The sequence below is a fragment of the Rhopalosiphum maidis genome, chromosome 1 (assembly GCF_003676215.2).
Source record: "Rhopalosiphum maidis isolate BTI-1 chromosome 1, ASM367621v3, whole genome shotgun sequence".
Taxonomy (NCBI): Eukaryota; Metazoa; Arthropoda; class Insecta; order Hemiptera; family Aphididae; genus Rhopalosiphum; species Rhopalosiphum maidis.
The window spans coordinates 6,239,495-6,261,794 of record NC_040877.1 but is presented as its reverse complement, the minus strand read 5'-3'; the positions used below and the strand labels follow the sequence as shown (position 1 = coordinate 6,261,794).

General features: G+C 30.8%; 1 protein-coding gene across 3 annotated transcripts in view; it reads left to right on the top strand.

Moving 5' to 3' along the window:
• LOC113549097 overlaps positions 1-20,549 on the top strand; it is a 31,071-nt gene extending 10,522 nt beyond the window's left edge. For 2 of the 3 annotated variants that reach the window (XM_026950254.1, XM_026950256.1), the window contains 3 exons: positions 810-911; positions 4,179-4,328; positions 20,026-20,549. In XM_026950254.1, the coding sequence (XP_026806055.1) occupies positions 810-911; positions 4,179-4,328; positions 20,026-20,445 (672 nt within the window). In that variant the 3' untranslated portion in view covers positions 20,446-20,549. The remainder of the gene's footprint in view (positions 1-809; positions 912-4,178; positions 4,329-20,025) is intronic. The other variant, XM_026950255.1, reaches the window with a different exon arrangement.
• The last annotated feature ends 1,751 nt before the right edge of the window (positions 20,550-22,300 follow it).

Here is a 22,300-nt window from a genome sequence, read left to right as displayed (position 1 = left end):
GACTGACAAACGTAAATATTATATAAATTATATTATATTATTATTACATTGTTGTAAAATATTTAAAAATCTGTACGTTTTTATTAGCAATTAAATCCCCGATAATATGAAACATTATGATTAATCGAACCGTTTATTGCTTGACCTATAGACTTCCAATTATTTATTTATCGTAACAATACGATTAAAATACATCACGTGACATAAAACGAAAAATCAATCCTAGTGTAAATAATTGCGTCCTAGGTCAATAATTTTATAATATGTATTATACAATAGTAAATATTCAATAATATTATACGTCAATGCATTAGACCAATATAATATGCATTCAAAGTCATTTAGTCTAGCATGTTTGACCATCATTTATCAATATCAAATATGCGATTTTCAGTGCACTTGCTATTATCTCTCATCGAGTTGAGCACGTAGGCACAATATAATAGAAACGAGACGTTAAGACTATCGGTGCCAAGTAGAAAAAAAAACCGAAATGAATGATATTCACATTACTATCTGTCTACCACTCTACAGGTGTTTAATTCCAGTATCGGGATATCTCCGACGCAAGTATTTGCATATAAATTTCTGAAATTCGTATGTGAAAATTAATGTAACATATTATAATAATATAATGCGTTGTGTCAACGTTTTTATGGATATTTAAACACAAAATATTTAACCGTGTAACGTACTGTAAAATATAATAAATCAATGTTGAAAGACGTGTTAAAAAACATGGGTATTTTTTTCATCAGAAACTGTATTCGAAGATACTACAATGTGAACTAACGTTTACTCATTTGCAGGTAAAGACCGTGATGCAAACAAATTACCATTACGAGTGGTTGCCCTCTCAATCACTGGTTTGGTACAAGAAACACGTCAAAAAGCTTGACAAGGACACCAAGGTGAGCATAATCAATTGAAATCGTTACATATCATACGCAGCTATATTTTATTATATATTATTATAGGCAGGTCGGTCGAAAAAAACATGATATTATTTCTCTTTTTGTGCATATATTTGATTTTGAATCGAAAATATATACCTATTTTAAAAATATTGTGAGAGTCGCGTTAGCGCGTTTTCCATTTTTACGTAAAACTATTTTGTTGGTTCAACCACTAAATTTCATACGTTCATAGGTAAGCGGCGTAGCATGACGGCAATGTAATATTATATTCCAAAACACCGACGTATAGTGTGGCAATGACGTGAACACAACTAAGCTCGATTCAGAGTCCGAAAAAATATTTGAAGCAATTCCGTGTATACAAAAAGTCTACTAAAACAATTCCGTTCGACGGCCAACTGATAACAGTATAATTACGACCAACGAAAACCTAACACATGCCATCCTATGCATATTATTATCACATAAACATCCGTGTACATGGTTAATACCGCTACAGAACTTTACGATGCGATAATATTATAATTTATACTGTAGACATTAAAAGAATGTTTATATCAAAGATTAAAGGCATTGTTAGAAAGATATTTTGTATATCTGAAATCCCGTCGATTGGTAAACATCCGTACACCCTGTAAAACAAAGCTAATAAATTATTTTTCGATCCTGCAGCATACGAGCGCGTAACGATGTGGAAATTAATTTCGAAATTATTTACCTGATTTTGTTATATAACATATGTACGAGGTATAACGGTACTTGTATCTATATAGGTATACGAGAATAATATAATTTTATGATATCATTGATATCATACTCTGATAGTATAGATATTTCTTGAAATTTTATCTACGTAAAAATAGCTTTTGATTTCTACTTGACGCGAACGCGTTTAACGTCATTAAATCGCGACAGCTCTAAAGACGTTAGTAGTGGCCCGGGGGAAGGGGGTGATAAAAATACTTGTGAACCGGAAGTAGGAAGTAGTAAAATCCAAATGGCATCATTATGAACGACACGGTATCACTAAATTACAAGTAATAAAAAATAATACATTAATACTTAATGATATCGTTTATAAATATTAGGATTAATGGTGCTGATGGTTGTAACGTGTGGCAGCGTAGCAATTATACAGGGTGGGAATTTCAATAAGCTATTTAGAGGCGACGATTATTAATAAGCCATGAGATAAATAAATTACTGTTCCACTTAATTTGAAAAAGTAATATATATTCGATACGGCGACGAGTGCCAGAGTAGCTAAAAAGTACAATAAACATATTTTTAACTCACACGTGTGCACGAGAAAAATGAATTATTACCTCATTAAATTGAATAGATTAGTAACTAAACGAGTCGTTTTATGTCATTTTTCTCGTACTTTTTACGTATAATTAATAATGAGAAGATTTTAAGAAAACAAAATCTCAAATTAAAAAAAAAAAACAGAAGATGCAAAACCAAATTATAAGTATAACAATAGTTACTTACACTTTAGAAATTCTACTATATGTTGATCAATGCGTAATTTTCCCAAAAATGCTTTTTAATCAAAGTATGAATTCATCTCTTTTCAATCATCAAAGGCCTGGAAACAAAAAAAGTAATTTAACTTTTAAGTCAGCTTCCAGAAAGAATCGAAATAGATTACTAATTTTACGAATTTCAATGCAAGTATCGCGAAAACGTCATATTTAAAAAGTTAGATCATTGCTAAGTATGGCAAGCCACATACAATTGAGTAAAAACTATAGTGTTTTATGCTGCAAAAGAAATTATGCAATGCGATTTTAGCGATAATATTACAAAAGAGATCATATATGTCTTTCAAACAATACTATCAAAAATTTGAGAAGAATCGATAACATGACGTTAAATGTAAAAATATATTATTACCTCATTTTTAATTTTATGCTTTCTTCGCTTTTCAAATTGTTAGAAGCTGGCTAATTGATAAAGCTATTTTAGCACAACAATCATTCATTGGCCTCACTACAGAGACTCTGTCCTAACGAACGCTTTCAAAACCAAGAATACATAAAATTTTTGGCTGAAAGTGAAAAAAGAATGCTCGGAATTATCTACACAAATTTTTAAATTTCTAATGCCTTTAGTGTCAACATATCTATGTGAACAAATGTTTTCCTACTTATTATAAATGAAAAATAAATATAGAAATAAATTGAACACAGAAGACAATTTATGACTTAAATTTACCAAAGTATAATCTGATATATTGACGTCTTTATTTATTCAATAAATGCATCAACTGTCTTATTAAATTATTTATAGTTATTATAATAATAAATAATAATAAAAACTAACATATATAATATTAACTTAGTTTATTCAATTTTTATATTTTAATAATTATGTAATTTCAATAATAAAATGCTTCGTGTTTATGTAAAACAACGTATTCGTTTTTTAGGAGTTGTGGTACTTGAACATTTCCAAAATGTGTATGTCGTACGTAGGTATAAAAAGGTTGGGAATCGTTGGGTCTGTGGGATGATCCACATATATTAATAACTAATGTAAACAAAACACGTACCTATTATAAAGTATATACAATATATATTGCTGTCGTAACGCGTGTTACGCATCGTTTACAAAATGCCATTTTTGCTCTACTTAATAACTGTCGATGTAACGAAGAAACGTCATCGAATTTCAAAAAATTTTAAGTGATTAGGTATTGAATTTTTTTTAAAAAAAATTTCGAAAATATAAATAAATATCCTTAATGGTTTAAAAAAAAAATATGTAGTAATATTACGTACCTTATACATTAAACATTAGGTAATTAAATAAATTAAAGATAAAAAAATACCTAATCGTAAAATTAATAAATTACTCATCGCACTTTATTAAAATATATTTATTGATTTTATTCACATGTATCTACACAAATTATCATTTATACGATTTTGAATAGTATATATCTTAATCGTCAACTCAAATTCATCATATTATTATCTGCATTATAATGTTCCTGAGATTTTGTCATAAAATGTACATTTTTAAATTAAAATAAAAAACCATGAAGTTTCATCAATGGATGGGTCTTTCCACAAACCATTCAATATGCGCATAACTTTCGCTTATTGTAAGAACTTAATTTACAGATTGTGAAATATATTTATAATGAACAAATAACAATAATAATAAATACGTAATATTATGATATATACAATTTTACATTAACTAAACAAAATTTTTTTTTCAATTTTAATGTATAGTGTTATATTGTTCTAGGTGTTTATACTTTTGCCTGTGCTACGAGATTCATTGCACAATTTTTCAGTAACGCTCGAACAAATGCGACAGTTCAGCGAAACACATTTTATATCCAATTACACAATAAGAAAACTAATGTTAGACGATCTATCCAAACATCTTATCGCAGTGAGTTATAATCATTTAAATTTAACGTCGAACACACGTAGTTAATAAAAGCACGTCTTAATAGTATTGAAAATTGTGGGGGGAGGGAATTTTGGCGCACCCGAACCCTATACATATACGCACATACAGGAGATTTTAATTTTGTCACCAGTCGGGCAATAATATGATATTCGATCGTTCGTCTCGAAAGCAAAATCCTTTCGGTTCGACGCGGATACATTAAACGATATTATTATACCATAAAATATATTTATATACGACGTATATAAGCTTACCTATTATGATACGTAATAAACTCGTAAGCCATCGTGTCCGGTACGCGACAATAAAATCGACACAAATGATACACATATTATATATGTACATCGTACGGCGGCGCGTGGTGGCGCTGCAGACAATAGTTCGCTGATCAAGGACCTCCTACGTAGCACCTGGCATACACGCGTACATAATATACATATTATATCTATGTGCTGTCACACACACACACATATATATATATATATATATATATATTATATACAACCTATACGCGATTGACGAACGCACCCCGTCAACGCCACACGCCTTTCGCCGCGGCGATCTCATATTGTAAGGGAGTGTTCACGAGTAGAAGGTGTGTGTGTGTGTGTGTGTGTGTGTGTGTGTGAGTGTATTATTATATATAATTTGACTAAATCCGACAGTGTCTATATATATAAGCGACTGTTGCACCGCGGTGCACCAGACTTGAACTGCAGTAGCGACGGCGGACGGGACGGTTCGTTTATAACGTTTTCCGCGCTAAAGAGTATAATAATATATTATACTTATATATATATATAAGTAAATGAGTGTAAGTACTTGGCAGACTACTGCTGGTAACAACTACAACTACCTATACGATGTAGACACATTTACTAAAAGCGAGTCGGCGATTTTGGTATTATTTATACGTGCATAGAATATACGAATATAATAATATTATAATAATATGAAAAACGTCGTACCTATACGCCGCTTCACCACCCGCCGGGCTCACGACGACTGCCGGCGGAACACGTGTTCTTTATAATGCTCTCAAAAAAAAAACACACACACACACACTCAAGTATAACATATTATACATGTATATATAATATAAGTATCGACGTGCAGCGGGCTCTTCTGCCGGCGGTGTCGGACAATGAGATTGTTTGGGGGCTGCTGCAGCAGTGCGGGGCTTCCGTTTGTCCGACCTGTCACTGCGCCGCGGTGTGTATGCCGCGATTGTAATTTAGTCCACGCATTTATACAGGGTGATTCGCCGAGCATAGTCAACTCTATTTTTTCGATTAATATTGGATTTATTTGGATTTTATTTTTTGGAATTTTTAAATATACTTAAACGCAATGTTTTCAAAAAATTCTCCAGATTTTGTTTATTACTTAAATAATGACATGCAATACAAACTCCTACTTTTCGAAAGAGAACCTACCATTTTTACTGTAAATTAATTAGAAAATGATATTTTCAAGAATATTGATGTTCCGAATTCGAAATTCAAACGAGTGTTTATCAATTATTAAAATGTTTATATTAATGATAAAATATTCTTAAAAATTATTTTTAAAAAATATAAAATCAATGTAACATCCAATTTAATTTATATTACACTTACTTTTTGACTATTTTTATAAATAATAAGTGTTGATAGATTATTATAGACTAAAATGTTTAAGCCACCATAGTCTCCATCTTCCAAAGTTAAATGTCACGAACCTTTTATCTTTAATATGCACAGTTAAATAGCTACAAAAATATCTCAAAAATTTGTAAACACGGTCTTGAGGTATATTTGAAAATTCCAACTATCAGATTTTGAACAGCTGCACTGTTAATAAATATCAAAAAAAAGGGGGTGAACACGCTCGCGGCGGCGAAGCGCCCTGTATATACACATTATTTAGGTATTATATTTATGACGCGTCGGCAACCGCGATACTTACATATTATTACCATTTATATACGAGGGATCGGTTCATGAAGAAAACGAAACTTGACGCGGGAACGGTGTGGCGTTTTTTGTGTACATAAGATCTCACATGTGTGTGTGTTTCTGTGTTTGTGTGCTTCGCGAGTCCGCGAGACGTGTTAGACGTGTTTAAACGGCGTGAAGAGTGTGTGTGTGAGAGAGAGAGAGTCTACATGGGTGCACTGTCGGTCCGACCGTCGCGGTTATAGGTCTCGCGCGCTGCAAAGAGATCCCGAACGTCCGATAATAATATAATGTCCACCCTCACCACCCAATCAACGACTCCCGAAGATTCCTGCAAACGGCTCTCGTCTTCGTGACGCATATAATTTTAACACGCAGTAAAATATATTATATTATATTGTACGTATAGGTATGTGCGTAGCAAGTGAAAAAGGTCGATTAGTACCCGATTTATAACTATATACTCACTCATATGTAGGTACCTTGTCAGTTTTAACGTTCCAATCAAAGGGATCGATCGACACGACTGGTACCTGTGTATACCGGTGACACTATATTACCCGCGCGTATACTTCAGACTACGATGGTGTTCCGTTCTTATCCCTTATCATATAATACCTATTATATATCATAATGTGTATGTGGTGTGCTGTTATTTATTTTCCTTTCCAACCCTTCGAGCCGCGACACAATATTGTAATATCCGTATTGTGTACTTAATAAACTTAATATAGGTAGCGTGAATTTAGGTAGGTACTATATTATTTACACGAGTAAACACACGCCCACACGTCACGGATAATAATTGTCAGTCGAGTATGTGGTACGTCCACGTCCGGCTGCAGTAAATAAATTGTAATACCTATGTAGTACATAGTAATATACGGGAACCACAGAGATAGGTTAAGCCGGTTAAGGTGTACCTCGTACGTATACTTGACAATTTTAAGTAAACTAGAGATGTGACACGTCTCGGTGATTATGTAGTTAGGACAAAGTGTTCGCTTATCCCGGATCACTGATAACTATATTGGTTTACTAAAAAAATTGTAAAATATATTTTATCCAACTTCGCCGAAATAAAAACTAATTTACGTTTCTATCATTTACCCTTTTACTTCTATTGAAATACGCAGTACAGGCATAATATTACAATGATTAATTTTATGAATTTTCAATTTAAGATAACTCTGGACGTATCGAAAGATGTAAACACGAAAAACTGGAGACAAATTCAACTAATGCTTATATAGTCGATGTAAATCCAAGGTTAGGTTTTCATCTTTGAAATTGGTATTCATCCTAATGTATTTAAATCAATAATATAATATGTTCAGAATTAAGAAAACAAATAATATAAGTAACCATTGTGATATTATTATTAAAAGTTTTTTGTTTCAAGATTTTTTTTTTTTTAAATAAATTAGAAAAAAATGTATATACCATATTTCAACTTATTATAAATAAATACTAATAGTAATATATCATTTTTACGAGTACCTAATAAACAGGGTGATTTTTATTTCATCATGAAATACTCATTATTTCAAAAAGTATTCATGTTTTTGAAAACATTTTTTTACATAGTTTCAAGTTGTTAAAAAAAACAACGTTTTTATTAAAAAAAATATATTTTTAAATATTTTTTATCCTTATATTTTTTTAAGTTTTTTTATTTTTTTGAATAACAACATAGTTTTAATTTTATATTTCAAAGCAGAATAATTTTATGAATATTTTGATACACAAAAATCGAATTTAGGGCGAGTAGTTTATGAGTTATAAGTATTTAAAGTTTTGTTATGCAAAGTGGAGTGGTACGGGGTTACCCCGCAAAATGTTTGTCCATTACTCTGCTTGTCAAAACTTTAAATACGCGTAACTCATAAGCTATTCGCCCTAAATTCAATTTTTATGTATCAAAATACTCAGAAAAATATTCTGCTTTAGAATATAAAATTAAAACTCTATGTTGTCATTCAAAAAAGTAAAAAAACTTAAAATAATATTAGGATAAAAATATTTAAAAAATATATTTTTTTAATAAAAACGTTGTTTTTTAACAGCTGAAACTGTAAAAAAATGTTTTCAATAACATGAATATTTTTCAAAATAATGAGTGGTTCATAATAAAAGAATCACTCCACCCTACATATTACGAATAAATATTTGATTTTCGCAAGCCAAAACTAAATTTATGTGGGTACCATCCTATAGTAACTAATAGGGAGTGAAAAATAAGCGATAATCACCTTTTGAGTCTCAAAGTATTGACTGATATAATTTTTAATGAAAACAGTCTAATAATTTTTTGAGTCTTTGGAGGATAAATAAAGAAACATTTATTTATATATTTATAGATAAATAGAAGATATACTCAATATTCAAATACACCGATATATTTTATAAACATATATTATTAGATTTATAAGAAAAATACAATTGTAAAATTTTAATAAAATAAATTGTAGGTTAAATACACGTGTCCTAAATCCTAATTCAATTAAACTTTGTTATTCATCAGTAATTGGTTTTTCGGTTAACTCAAGTCTGTCTTCACGGCCACTGCAAACGAACACCAAGTTAAGGTATGGATACATTAATATCATTGATATCGTATCTTATCGTAAAATAATTCAAATAATATCAATTGGTCTACATCGCTAAAATTCTATACTATCTATTGTTTCTTGTATAAAATATGTCACGGCAAATTTTCAATTAGACACATCCCAGATTTTCATACGATCAAAATTAAAATCTAAAAAAAAAATAGAAGAAATAGTTTTATAAGTATTATGTGATCGCAATAACCGATAAACAGTCAAACTCTTATGATTTTTACCATAAATGATCTCTTCCATTCTATAGCGTTGTACACTTGTACACGAAGGATTATGTGTGTATAATATGTCCTTCTCTACTAGGTACCCATTACCGACATTAGCTATCCATTTTAGTGTATTACGTCTGTTCACTGTGATAGAGCATTATAAGAAACATAATTTTCACCTCTATAGTTGCGCTTATGCGGCTATATATGGTATGGACTATAATAGACGGTAGGTTACTCGTTTTCAATTTTCCATGACGTGTTACGACAAACGATCGTACTGATAGTAATTGCGAGGCTCGCAAATACTACAACGATGACCTCTACGCAATAATGTGCGTGCAAATTCTCAGAATATATCAGCTATTCGTTTCTGTTAATTTTTAAACTTTTTTTTATTCGCCGCATTCATCTGCATCGTGTAGTACGACTTCATCTAAAATCCGTGAAATGTGTTATGATCGTCTCACAAACCGTGATCGCATGCAGTACCTTCTGATTTTTATCTCTGGAAATTACTATGCTGCAATACAGCCTTAATTCGATCAATTTTCTCGTTATATGACGCGTTTTATCGCACTTTTTCATTTGTTATCATATAGGTAATAAATATAATTCATTCCAAATCCCAATCAATACCGTAGCTGTAGAAACCTTTCCAATGACATATGGGTTTTTTTTTTACTCAAGACGATAATATTCATTGGTATGCGATCGAAGAATAAACAAGAAATAATAACTGTTGAATATCAAATTGACTGTATGATTGAACATGTGCTTTAAACAATTGCTGTTGTAGGAAAGCAGCTAATTTATATTAACTCTATTCTAAATATCTGTCTGCTCAGTTATTTCGTTTTTGTCTAGTTAATCGCTTAAATATTTTTTCAAGGTTAAAAAATATATAAATCGATTTTATAATTATATATTTCTGCTCAATCGTACAGACTATGTTATAGTAATAATTACATCAACAATTACATAACAATGACGCTTCGATTCGATTTCGTCATTTAGAAAACCCATAAATCAAACTTAAAATATTTATTAAATATTAATATCTGATATTACATTTGTTTGGTTTAGTTATGAAATAAAAACGTCGTAAGATTCGATCTCATAAGTCATGACTCATGATCCATAAACGTGTTTATAGGTCTAGCTACTTTTAAACTCGAAACTAACTTTTAGAAACCCATTTTTGGAAGAGGGACTTCCCATAAAATTACTCTTTGTCGGATTTTTATACAATACACAAAGTTTAGTCAACAAGCATGCGCCTATTTTTCTTTTAATACATTTATTCAATTCTGATTTTTAGAATTTTTAAGTATACTTAAAGAACATATTTTTAGTGATTAACATGATCTTGTACAATTTAATGCTGTGTACAAATTTATTTTTTATAAATACAAACCAACAATTTTTATGTATATAGTATTTGTATATAGTTTTATATTGTATTTTGTAATGTATACACATTACACATAATAATAAAGATCACAATTCTTGAAAATTATTTTTAGAAAAATATAAAATATATGTGATATTAAATAAGTACTGTAATATTTAAATCATCATAGCTCCCATATCTTTCGAATCTGTTATCATTGACCAATTATCTTTAGATCTTAGTATAAAAAATAAAAGATTCAAAAACAAAAATTTAAATTTAAATATTTTAATCTATTTAAAAATTATGTTTCGCAATTTACAAGAAAAAAATGTGTAATTCTTATTTGAAAAAGATCAAGTTGATATTATCATTTATCACAGGATACTCCACAAATAGTATAAAAATATCTAAGAAATATAGAAAATATATTATAATAAAGAATATATTGGCATTAAGTTTACCTACTTAAAAGTTTCAAAAATCATAATTTAAATAAATTGATTGTTAAAGAAAAAATGAGGGCAAGTATACTCGGTGAGTCACTAAACCGATATTGTATTTTGTTGTATTTATTAAGTAGGTACCCATACTTTAATATTGAAGATACTCGTATATTATTCACGTGAAAACTGTAAACATAACATTTTACCCGTTAACGGATTATATTTCCAGTAATCTCGGATCTACCGCACACATGAATGCGTGCCAATAGCAATAGCTACCCAAATATCTATTCAAACCGAGAAAGTGTATAAATGTGAGCACGTCGACATTTCATTGCGGTTTCATTATACGCACATTTTTAACTAAACGTATCATACCTTTGTATTATACATAATATAAACATTATAAACACTATGTATATATTTATATACACTTTAAATATGCCCTACAGTTGGCTGCAAGTCCATTCATCCGGACTAGATCTTTTGACACGCATGGCATATGACATTATGTTCATTCGGTTTTATAATAATAATAATAATATTGTTCGAGCGATCTTCAAACCATCAATAAAACCTATATTACAACATATTATTATTGTGGTTTGGTCATTGGACAATTACTTAATTCGAATTTATAGCGTGTAATGTGTATTATTCTCGGTCAGGTAAAATTTCCGAACGAATTTGCGGAAAGCCATTTATCACGGACATCATTATATTATTATTATTATAGTGTGCTGTGGGCGGGCGGGCAGAGCGTGACTAAATCAAACTGCGTTCCCGCCTTGTATACGCACATATTATTAAATATCATTATAATAATATAATAATATAGGCGGTTCTGATGTATTTTTCTCAAAAACAAACCGACAGTGACGTAAAACGGATAAAAAAAGTCGTGGGCGTTCCACATAAAAAAAACACTAAATCGCTTTTTCCACGTTTTACAGCAAGCAGGGAACACAATAACAAAATCATATTTTATATTATTTTTTATTTATTTAGTTTTGTAAAAATATTATAAGTGACTTCTTATCAATATGTAAAATTACTAAAATTATACCGTCTGAAAGACAATATTTTGGAAAAGGCCATGAAACATAATTTTTTTTTAAATTCTTGCTCAATATTGAATAAATATTTCTTATTCGAATACCTGATAGCTACATTTATGCGAAAATATTCAAAATATAAATAAAGTAGCAGAAACATAATAAGTTCTAAAAATAAAATGAAATAAAAATAAAAACATTTTAAAATTCGTTACTGATTCGTATTAAACAATATATTTTAATTCGCCTGGAGCAACAGTTATAAAAATACACGTGGTATATTGTCTTTGCCGTCTACTACGTCATTCACTACAATTATGTGTTATAGACCATAGTTCATAATATATTAATATTATTATTATAGTTGAAACATTTTAAAAACGTATAGTTTTAGACAGTAGAAGAGCACAACAGGAGCGCACCTAGGATATTTTTTTTTTTGGGGGGGGCTAAATTCAAATAATTTTAAAATATTAATATAGTATTTATAATAATATAAACAGAGGTCTATCCCGGGGCCTGGAATGACAGGTATAAATATGTCTATATAATATTATGTTATACCTAATGTTTCAATTTCGTTAGTTGGTAATTTTTTTATATATTAATTCAAGTCAATATACGTAATCGAATTGTCAAAATGTTTGGGGCTAGCCATTTTGAGGGGGGCTAAAACCCGTTAGCCACCCTCTTGGGTGCGCCCTTGGAGCACAAAATATTATGTTCACCATATATAAGTATGTACTATCTACAAACAATCAACGAACTCTATTTATGTATTACATTATTATTACTACTATTGTATTATAATATTATTATACTCTGCCGCGGCGCAATAATATGGCCACCCCACCAAAATACTCCCTTGCCGGTGTGGCACTTTTAGATTACACGTGCTATCACTATTCAGTTATAATGCATAATACATATTATATACCTAATACCTACTCATGATCTCTAAAATAATAACTTCAAAAAATCAAAATCAAAACATTCCAATAACTTTAACATAAATGACCATCATAAGTGCAACTATATCCATACAGTCATTTCTTTGTCAATTCGTCGTATTCAGAAATGATAGCAAACTAATCTTAATAAAAAAAGAACGTAGTTACATGACATCAACAATGGTTGTTTAATTCCAGTTCCATTATAAAATTTATGAAATCAAACATGATAATCATTATCAATCCTCTCCACTCAAATTTTTCAAATAGTTTGGTGTAATATATCACGAGACTTACAATTAAGTGAACAAAAATACCACATATAATATGTCTTTTTAATGGCAAAATTGAACGTCCCGACCACATTAAACATATTTATACTGAGCGCCACGCATGCACCCAGCAGAAAACATAAATTCTAAACTTTCGCAACCATTTATCTATTTTTATGAAATATATGAGCATATTTATACGTTATCCAAAAAATCACTGTAACTGAGGATTATGTTAAATAAAAAAAAATATATGACATGCATAACCAATATTTATATTTGTACGAGTGTGCGATAAATTGAACTGCACTTTATACGAGGTAGTCAAATTACATAAACAATGACAACTTATAAAATTAATATTTTTAAAAACTATAAAAATATTCAAATATTTCTTTTAATAAGTATTGTTTTTTTTTTCTATAAGCTATGTGTGTTTCACTGTATGCAATTGTTTGCGCTAACACTGAACCGGCATAACAATATTATAGCAATATAGCTTATAAGAGTTACAAACACGAATAATATTCTTAAAAGGGCACCTGTAGTGGGCGTATAGTTTAGTGTTTATATGTTTAGTATCGATCTGACTTGCCGGGTGTGGGTGAAGAAGTCACGAGTGCTTATAGCAACAACTCAAGTTTTACTCGCAGACAATAATCTCTATGTATACTATAATGCATAGTGTAGTCTTTCTGCGCCTTCCGGCAATATTGTGCATTATAATAAACCACGTACTTACACCGTAAGTATATATGTGTTGAACGCGGTAATACAAACCAAAAGAAAAAGAGAACATTATTATATAGCGGCTCACGTGTAGTTATCGTGTGTGCAGTGTTCGCAAGTATGAAAGAGCTGCATATGTTATCTATATATATATGCATGCGATAACGTGTATATAATATACATTGTACATATTATAGGTATGTATTATACGCATGTATATACATAAGTTCGTACGGGTGCGCGTCGATGAGTTGACCTACACCGATATAATATCATACCTATTTATACATGTATATCTGTATGCAGACGGAAAAATATATAAAGACCAATATTATTATATACGCGCGATATAGGCAGATGTTTCGCACAGACGTCCCCCGCGAATAAATCACCGCAATAATAAAGGCGTGAATGTTTCCGTGCGGTCTCCATTGACGTTGGTTATACCTCAGCGGGGCGCTAAGGGCAATCAATGTACATAACTCGGCAGTTTTTATCTATTCAACTCGAAATTATTATTATACTGTTAAAGCCAAGATGCGCCGCGCGGTATGCGTGTAGTGTGCGTGTGTATATAACACTGTTTTTTTCCCGCCCCATCACACACACCCTCTCGCGCGTATACGCTCTCACCCTCGCCTCGCCCCCTACCATGTTTTGTGACACGCTCTGCGGGCCGACAGAGACAATCGTAAATTTATTGCCCCGCCGAAAACCACTGCCCCACGGCATACATCGGGTAGGTACGACAAATTTTACGGGCCGCTTCTAAACGACGCGCGCGCCACTGCACGCCACTGCCACCACTGTCTCAAACGCGTTCGTATATCATCATTACGCCCGAAAACTGGTTTCGATCACACGACTTCGACTTCAGGGGCGTATTATTAGGTATTATTATTACATATTTCTATCTCGTATCACACAAATATTATATTTACGATTGTATACGGTACACGCGTTCATTGAATATTATTCTGGAGTCTATGACTGACATTACGCTATTGGAGTAGGAGAAGTTATCAAAGGATTTGCCGGCTAATGACTTCTGAACAAGTAATAATTGACATCTATATTTTTTAATTTATTGGGTTGTCTGTAACCGCGACCTTTCTCATCTAACCTTTTTATCTGCTTATAGATTCCTTGTATGAACGTATATTTCAAATTATAAATAACCACTTTATTTGCATTACGACCCGTATAATATAATACCTACTTGAGAATTTTACTTAGGTCAACAGACATGTATATACAAATATGAAATAAAGGAAGTAAGTCTGACTTTCTCAAATTACATCCTTAGATCTCGATCGAGTTTCGATAGTGTAAGAATGCGTTAACACTCGCCGTGATGATAAATAAAACTAAACAAGAATTTACACAACCTTAATACCAAACATTTAAAAATATTCTTCGAAAGAAAATCTAAAAAAGTGTCTTATGAACTCAAATCCGAAAACAATACATTGAAGAATAAATCGTGTTCAATACATTGGTACGTAATATCATACATAATTAGTACGCATATTAATATAATATGTCCAATTATATATATATATAAACACGCGAAAAATGCTATACCTATACCCGACAAAACGTGACAATGTCTGTGGGGGTGTACAACAGTCGACCACGCTTGTCTAATCTAAAATCGATAAATTTAGAGATTAACCTTCTATTAGCCGTATTTAATATTGTATACCTACAAATTCTTAATCGATTCAAAACGTATCCTACCTATTTATTATTATGGCCGCATACGAGTAAAATAGGTAATGCATTGCAGTGCAAGCGCATTTAGGTGAAATTTTGTTGACCGGAAATAATAACATAATGTACGCGTATAATATTTATATTATACCAACACGAATGAAATATATCGTGGTCACCCTGATACACGTACTCCGTTTGCCGAGAGAACAGAACTCGTTTGTGCGTCCAAATCAACACACTCCACGCAGTCAGACGAGTTTTGGACGTTACACGCCTGACAGTTGCGTTTTCTCTCGGCAAACGAAGTACATATTCATTTTTAAAATATTTAACTCGACCTCACGGCGTGTTACTAAGTCGTGGCAATAAAAATAACTCTCTACTACTAAACTATGTACCTATGTATCTACGATGCGCCCGAAACCCACAAACCATGGTAATAACGTATAACATACGTACTATCTATTTAATATATTATAGTGCATAGTGTTCGACGTACTATTCTTGTAGTACAAAATAATACCTACCTATTATTCGATGGTGATCTTCCATTTTTACTTAGAATACGAATAATGAATTGCGAACAAAATATTATTCGTTTCATTTATATACATTAAAAATCGAATCACTGTGATAGGCATATTAATATGTTTTAGTTGTAATAATAATATAACGTAACGAAAGGTTTTTGCGACATTCTTATGTATGTTTTCTAACTGTATTATCGTGTTTGTAGTTTGCTTCTGATAAATTAATAAGAGAAATCATTAAAATATAATGTATGATTGTTGTTATAATATTTTTTTATTCTGTTTCATGTATAAAATAGAGAAGTGTTGTATTACAATTATATTATATTGTGCATATCAAATGTATTGTATTACAAATACTTATAGCACAATATTGCTATGAGTATTGTTTGATAGTCTGATATAATGATATTATATCTACAACACTAATATCACAAGTTTTACTCAAGTGAAATTTTTTTTCAATTTAATCCTTATTAAATGATTAAAATTTGCTGTATACAACAGTTGTAATAGGTGCCACCGTTAACAAAACAAAATATAATCTCAATTGTTATTCAAATTTGTTCATCTTAGGTGTTTTAAATTTTTTTTTTAAATGCATCCATTCAAATATATAACCTTTGGAGATAATAAATGTTGCAGTGTAAGGTTAAAATATTACCTACATTAACATTTTATATTTTATGGTATAGGTTTGAAAGTTTAAGATATTTGAATATTATACATTCTTTCTGTAATATTTTGTACAACAATATAACCACATAACAATTATCTGCTCATCAATCATTAAATGATAATTGAGCGTATTTCGTAGATGTATTTCTTATTAAACCTTAGTTGACATATTTAATCATTTATTCTAAGTATATACACATTATGATTATGTGCTTTTTATGATATTATACTGATAATAACTTTGTAAAACTGAAAATTTATAGATACGATAAAACTATTGCCATGTCGTCGTGATCAATAATAATTGTCAATTTATATTTTATTTCTAGTAACGATTAAAATAAAATCGAAGGCAAATGTCACGGGTTACGCTATCATTATTGTACACTGCGCACACGCCTTCGAAAACAATATAATATTATATAGATACCTATACAATTTCATTATAAAATAGTTCATAATCGCGCGGTTAGTATTACAATAATTACACTATGATTTATAACATTACCGTCGTCCACATCGAGTAGGTATATCATATTAATATTATCGTGATAAAAAGTAAAAACTACGTATTCGCTATAAAACGTAATAATATATAGGCGCACAGAACAATCGTTTCGGAGATCATAAACGTCGATTACGCGCATATCTGACGGGCGATCGGTGATGTTATTATGCCTACGTCGTAATAATATTATGTGCAGTGGCGGTCGCCGAGATCCCACGAAGGGTTGTTGGGTAGAATAAATAAAATAAAATAAACGGGTAAATATGAATAAAACACTCGCTGAACAACCTTGACGACGATTACGAGTCCCAGACGACGATCGGAATGTTTTGCGTAGGTGCGATGAGATAACGGCTGCGCGTCAAGAGGTCGTTATAATATTATTAATTATTATTGTAGGTACCTACACAATATAATGTTTATTGCCTATTCGTCGTGAATACATATTTACATTTCGTTAATTAAGTTCCATTGTGCACGCCGTATCGTATTGATGTCCACTGTTAACGCGCATATCAGACCAAATAAAATCGAAAAAGGCAAAATATTGATGCGTTTAATAATCTCATACAATTGAATTATTCATTTAACACGGCTCGAAAACAACACGGCGCGAACGGAACAAATATCGTTATTATTTTCCGCAAAAACTTTCATTTACAGCGCATGCATATCGATACATTGGATGATTAATATCTAATAGCATTATAATACAAATCTCTTCCAAATCGTGTCCCGGCATTTTTATGGTACATTAATTCCATTTTGGAATGCAACCATATAATAAACTATTTTAACATATACCGACAAGTTGGTAAACTGACAGCTTGTACAATATCTATTGTTTGGGTTGCATATCGCGGACACTTTGTACGGTGATAATACATTAATAGAAATCGATCGCGAACGTTTTGTACGGTATGTAAATGGTGGTGTTTTTATTTAACATGTTTTTACATATTTTGGATAAAATGCATGTTTTCTAGTATATTTCGTATTTAATTCTAGCCCTGCTGATTAAAATATAAAACTTGGTTTTTTTTTGTCAGACATAAATTTTCCAATTTTTCAAACATAAAAATATTTCCACTATTGAATGAGATTTATAAATCTTATAACAATTTAAACACATATTTTTGCATATTTTGGTAAATAAAATGCATATTTTATAATTTTTTATTGTATACAAATCCTAGCCCTGATTATTATTATTATTATTATTTATGTATGTTAACATTGTTAACTACCTGTGTTATGTAATAACAAACTATGTCTAACATTTCATGTCTCAATATTTTTTTTTACCTGAAATAGTACAAACTGTCCGCCATGTAAATTTTATTACTTTCTGAAATAGTACAAACCGTTCGCGGTTTTCATTTTTTTGGGTGACTGTACAAAGTGTCCTACAATCCGATAAATTAACCAGTGCAGACCAGTCAAGGATAAAGATGACAATATTCAACAATTAATATTACGAGTTTCAATTGGCTTATAAAATGATCGAAACTCATATTTCGACGATTCCACGTACATCACTGTACACTATCTTAAATTATTATTTGTACTTCTGATTAATTAAAGTATCTGACCAACTGCGAGGATAGATACGAGTTTACTGTCGTAACTACACTGTAAAGATGATTTTCTTATTTTTTACAAGGTTTTGTTAATTTTTGCGTTTCACTCTTTGTTTTTCATTTTTTTCATTTTTATCAAATTCACATAATATGTTTTGTAGATAAAATACTATATTTTATACTCCACCACAAAATTAGTGATGGTAGATCTCATTTTTAAGTAAGTAGGTAATCATAATGTCAGAAAAAATATTTAATAAGTTTTGGTAATCAATTACTTACTATTTACCGAAGTTGCACAAAGGTTTATCAGATTTTGTATCGTCAATATTATCAGACGTCATACATTTCATTATTAAGGGGTTTTAAATAGGCAACTTCAAAAATTTTGTGCAAATAATGAAATAATTTAATAATTATAACAAGTGATCCACACGATCCAGTGTTAGTGCAGTACCCGTTATTTGCTTAAAGTTAAATTATATTAATATACAAAAATAATTTTGAAATATAGTAAACCACTCTCAATCTGATTCCTCTATTATAAAATATAATATTATCATGAACCTAGTGAACACGCGATGTGTTAATTAACGTATTTTACATTACACATTTTACATTGAGTTCTTAGCTTTTTACGCACGGATTACAGTAAATACACGTGAGCATGTACTTAAAATTCACAAAGTAAAATATAGTAATCTGAACATAAAATGCGTACTATGTTATGCGTTGGTAAGACGGAGTATGATTTAAATATTTTCTTATAAGAGTTTCGAACGGTCCTCTGAAAATCGGGCGTTAAAATCGCTGACAGAATGAGAACAACCATGACAAAATTATTTTCGCATAATATAATAGTTTTAATTTTAATTTTAGAAAATTAGACATGTTGCAAGAGTTGTGCATGCTATGTCTTGATTATCAGTATCACTTTTATTTCCGTGCCTCTTGTCACGCAGTTATCCATTCATTTTACGCGCAAAATATTATCTTCATAAACCATGTTTTACAATTATATTACAGTGGTAATTTTTTTTTTTGCGCAGGTGTTATGCGAGGTAGAGGCGGCGATGGTAAGCCTAAGCACGTGGCACAACAGGAAGATACCAGACGGGCCGCGGGCCGTGATCGTCGGCGGCCCGGGATGGGACCCGAATCCCGACCACACGACCATGATGATCCAGGACTGGGGCGTGCTGACCATCTACTATAGGTTCCTAAAGGACTGGCTGCACATCAGTCGGAAAATGGTCCAAGACCAGACGGACCTGCACCAGCGGTGGTCATCATCGGCCGTCTCTGCGGCGGTCGTTGCCGACGACGACGATGGCGACGACAACGACGACTCTTCTGCCGCCACCGTCGACAGACAGACACCTATAACGCCGCTGCCGTGCATCAGACACCGCAGATGTGGTTCGTCCAAGCACAACAAGTGGCCCAAGACATCCAGTTCGGTCACGTAGTTGCCGGTCCCCGAGGGATGCGAACATGAATTATTAATTTATTTAAACTTTTTTGAAGTCTGTACATAATATATCATATTATAAATATACCTATTATATATTTATTTATTTATTTATTTTGTACCTTTGCGATACGATTTAAGTACTACACTGTTTAACGATCGCCCGTAACGTGTAAAAGGACTTTGGCGTAATGGTATTATTATATACCTACTTTTGTTTGTATTTTCGATTATTTCACAAGCGTTCTGCGGTCATGACGTATTATATATGATTTTAAAATGAATTATTATTATTTTTACTATTACATTACAAATCATATTAATACATAATAAATTGCATATATTTTTATAAATGTCACGAATGATAACGATGAACAGATTGTTTTTTTTTTTTTAATATTTTGATTGATAGTATATTAATTTTTTGTACGACAATTTTAATTTACTCAGGCCATATACTCTGTCGGTGTGATTTTTTTTGTAATTTATAGAACCCAATAAATTCACGCCGAAATTCGTGGGCTCAAATAATCTAATAAAGGTAAAGATAGACTCAGTCTTACCTGCAATATTAGTTACCTTTGGTAACTAAAACATTTTTATAACATATTTTCATAAATTATAATTTTATTTTTTATCCTCTCTAGTTTTGTGTTTATGTTATTAGAAACAAAATGGGTGCTATAACTGCTATAATATAAGCAAGACAGCTGACTTGATATTATTATTAAACAATAAATTGTATTGAACAATAAACGAACTATTAAATTTAAAATTACATTATCGGGGCTATTATAATGGAAGACGATCATTATTACATCACAACAACGACATTATTTTACTCATATTCATGATAAATTATAATATAATTACAATAATTACTTCTTATGTATACAATAATATTATATTAGAGAAGATGAATAATTATTATTTACAATTAATTGTCCAAATAAAATCAAACTTGTCTAAACAATACGACGACCACGTCATTATAACATAATAATAATTGTGCCATGCCATAATGACGACTTGACTTGACCTATATAAATTATAATTTATAGTATGACGAGCTCTAAGACCTACGATATATAGGTATATAATAAACTATATTATTACACTATAATAGTAGTACCCAGTGTAAATGTGCAATACTGGTCTTATAAACGGATATTTGTTTTATTAACATTTTTATATATTTAATGTCAAACAATAATCTATTATAGTTGGTTAGTATGTTATTATAGCAGACACTGTAAGTACTAATTTGTAGTCCAACTAAAAGTTATCTTTATTTTAACACGAATTATTATAGTAAGCACACATTAGCTTGTGTATAGTATCGAACATTTTTTTTTTTTATAAAAAATACATTACAACTTATTAGTGACAAATTTCCGTAAGAGACGACGATCACACGCGCTACTAAAGGAACTATTTAATATATACGAGTATATATTTATATTTATAATAGTTTAGGTATATAATAGTTATAATTTATAACTTTATATTGTTTTTCTTAACTATACACGTAGGTATAGTTAATGGTATAGTAAATAGTTTATAGGTTTATTTGAGGGTGATTAAATGTCCCTTTTTTTGTATTTCCTTCTCTGTTAATAATTGGTGAATACACGATATGTGGTTGGATAGCAGTATTGTGACAAACGGTTCCTACCCATCTCTATGTTTCGAACGGAAATAAAAGGTATTGTTTACGAAATTCGTATTTCATTTTCATTGTTCATTTGTTTGCCTATTTGAATTTTTATAGTATAAAAATTAATACTCATGATTTAAGACCGGATTTTACATATATGATGCATATTCATATTTTTATAAGCAATTACATGTAG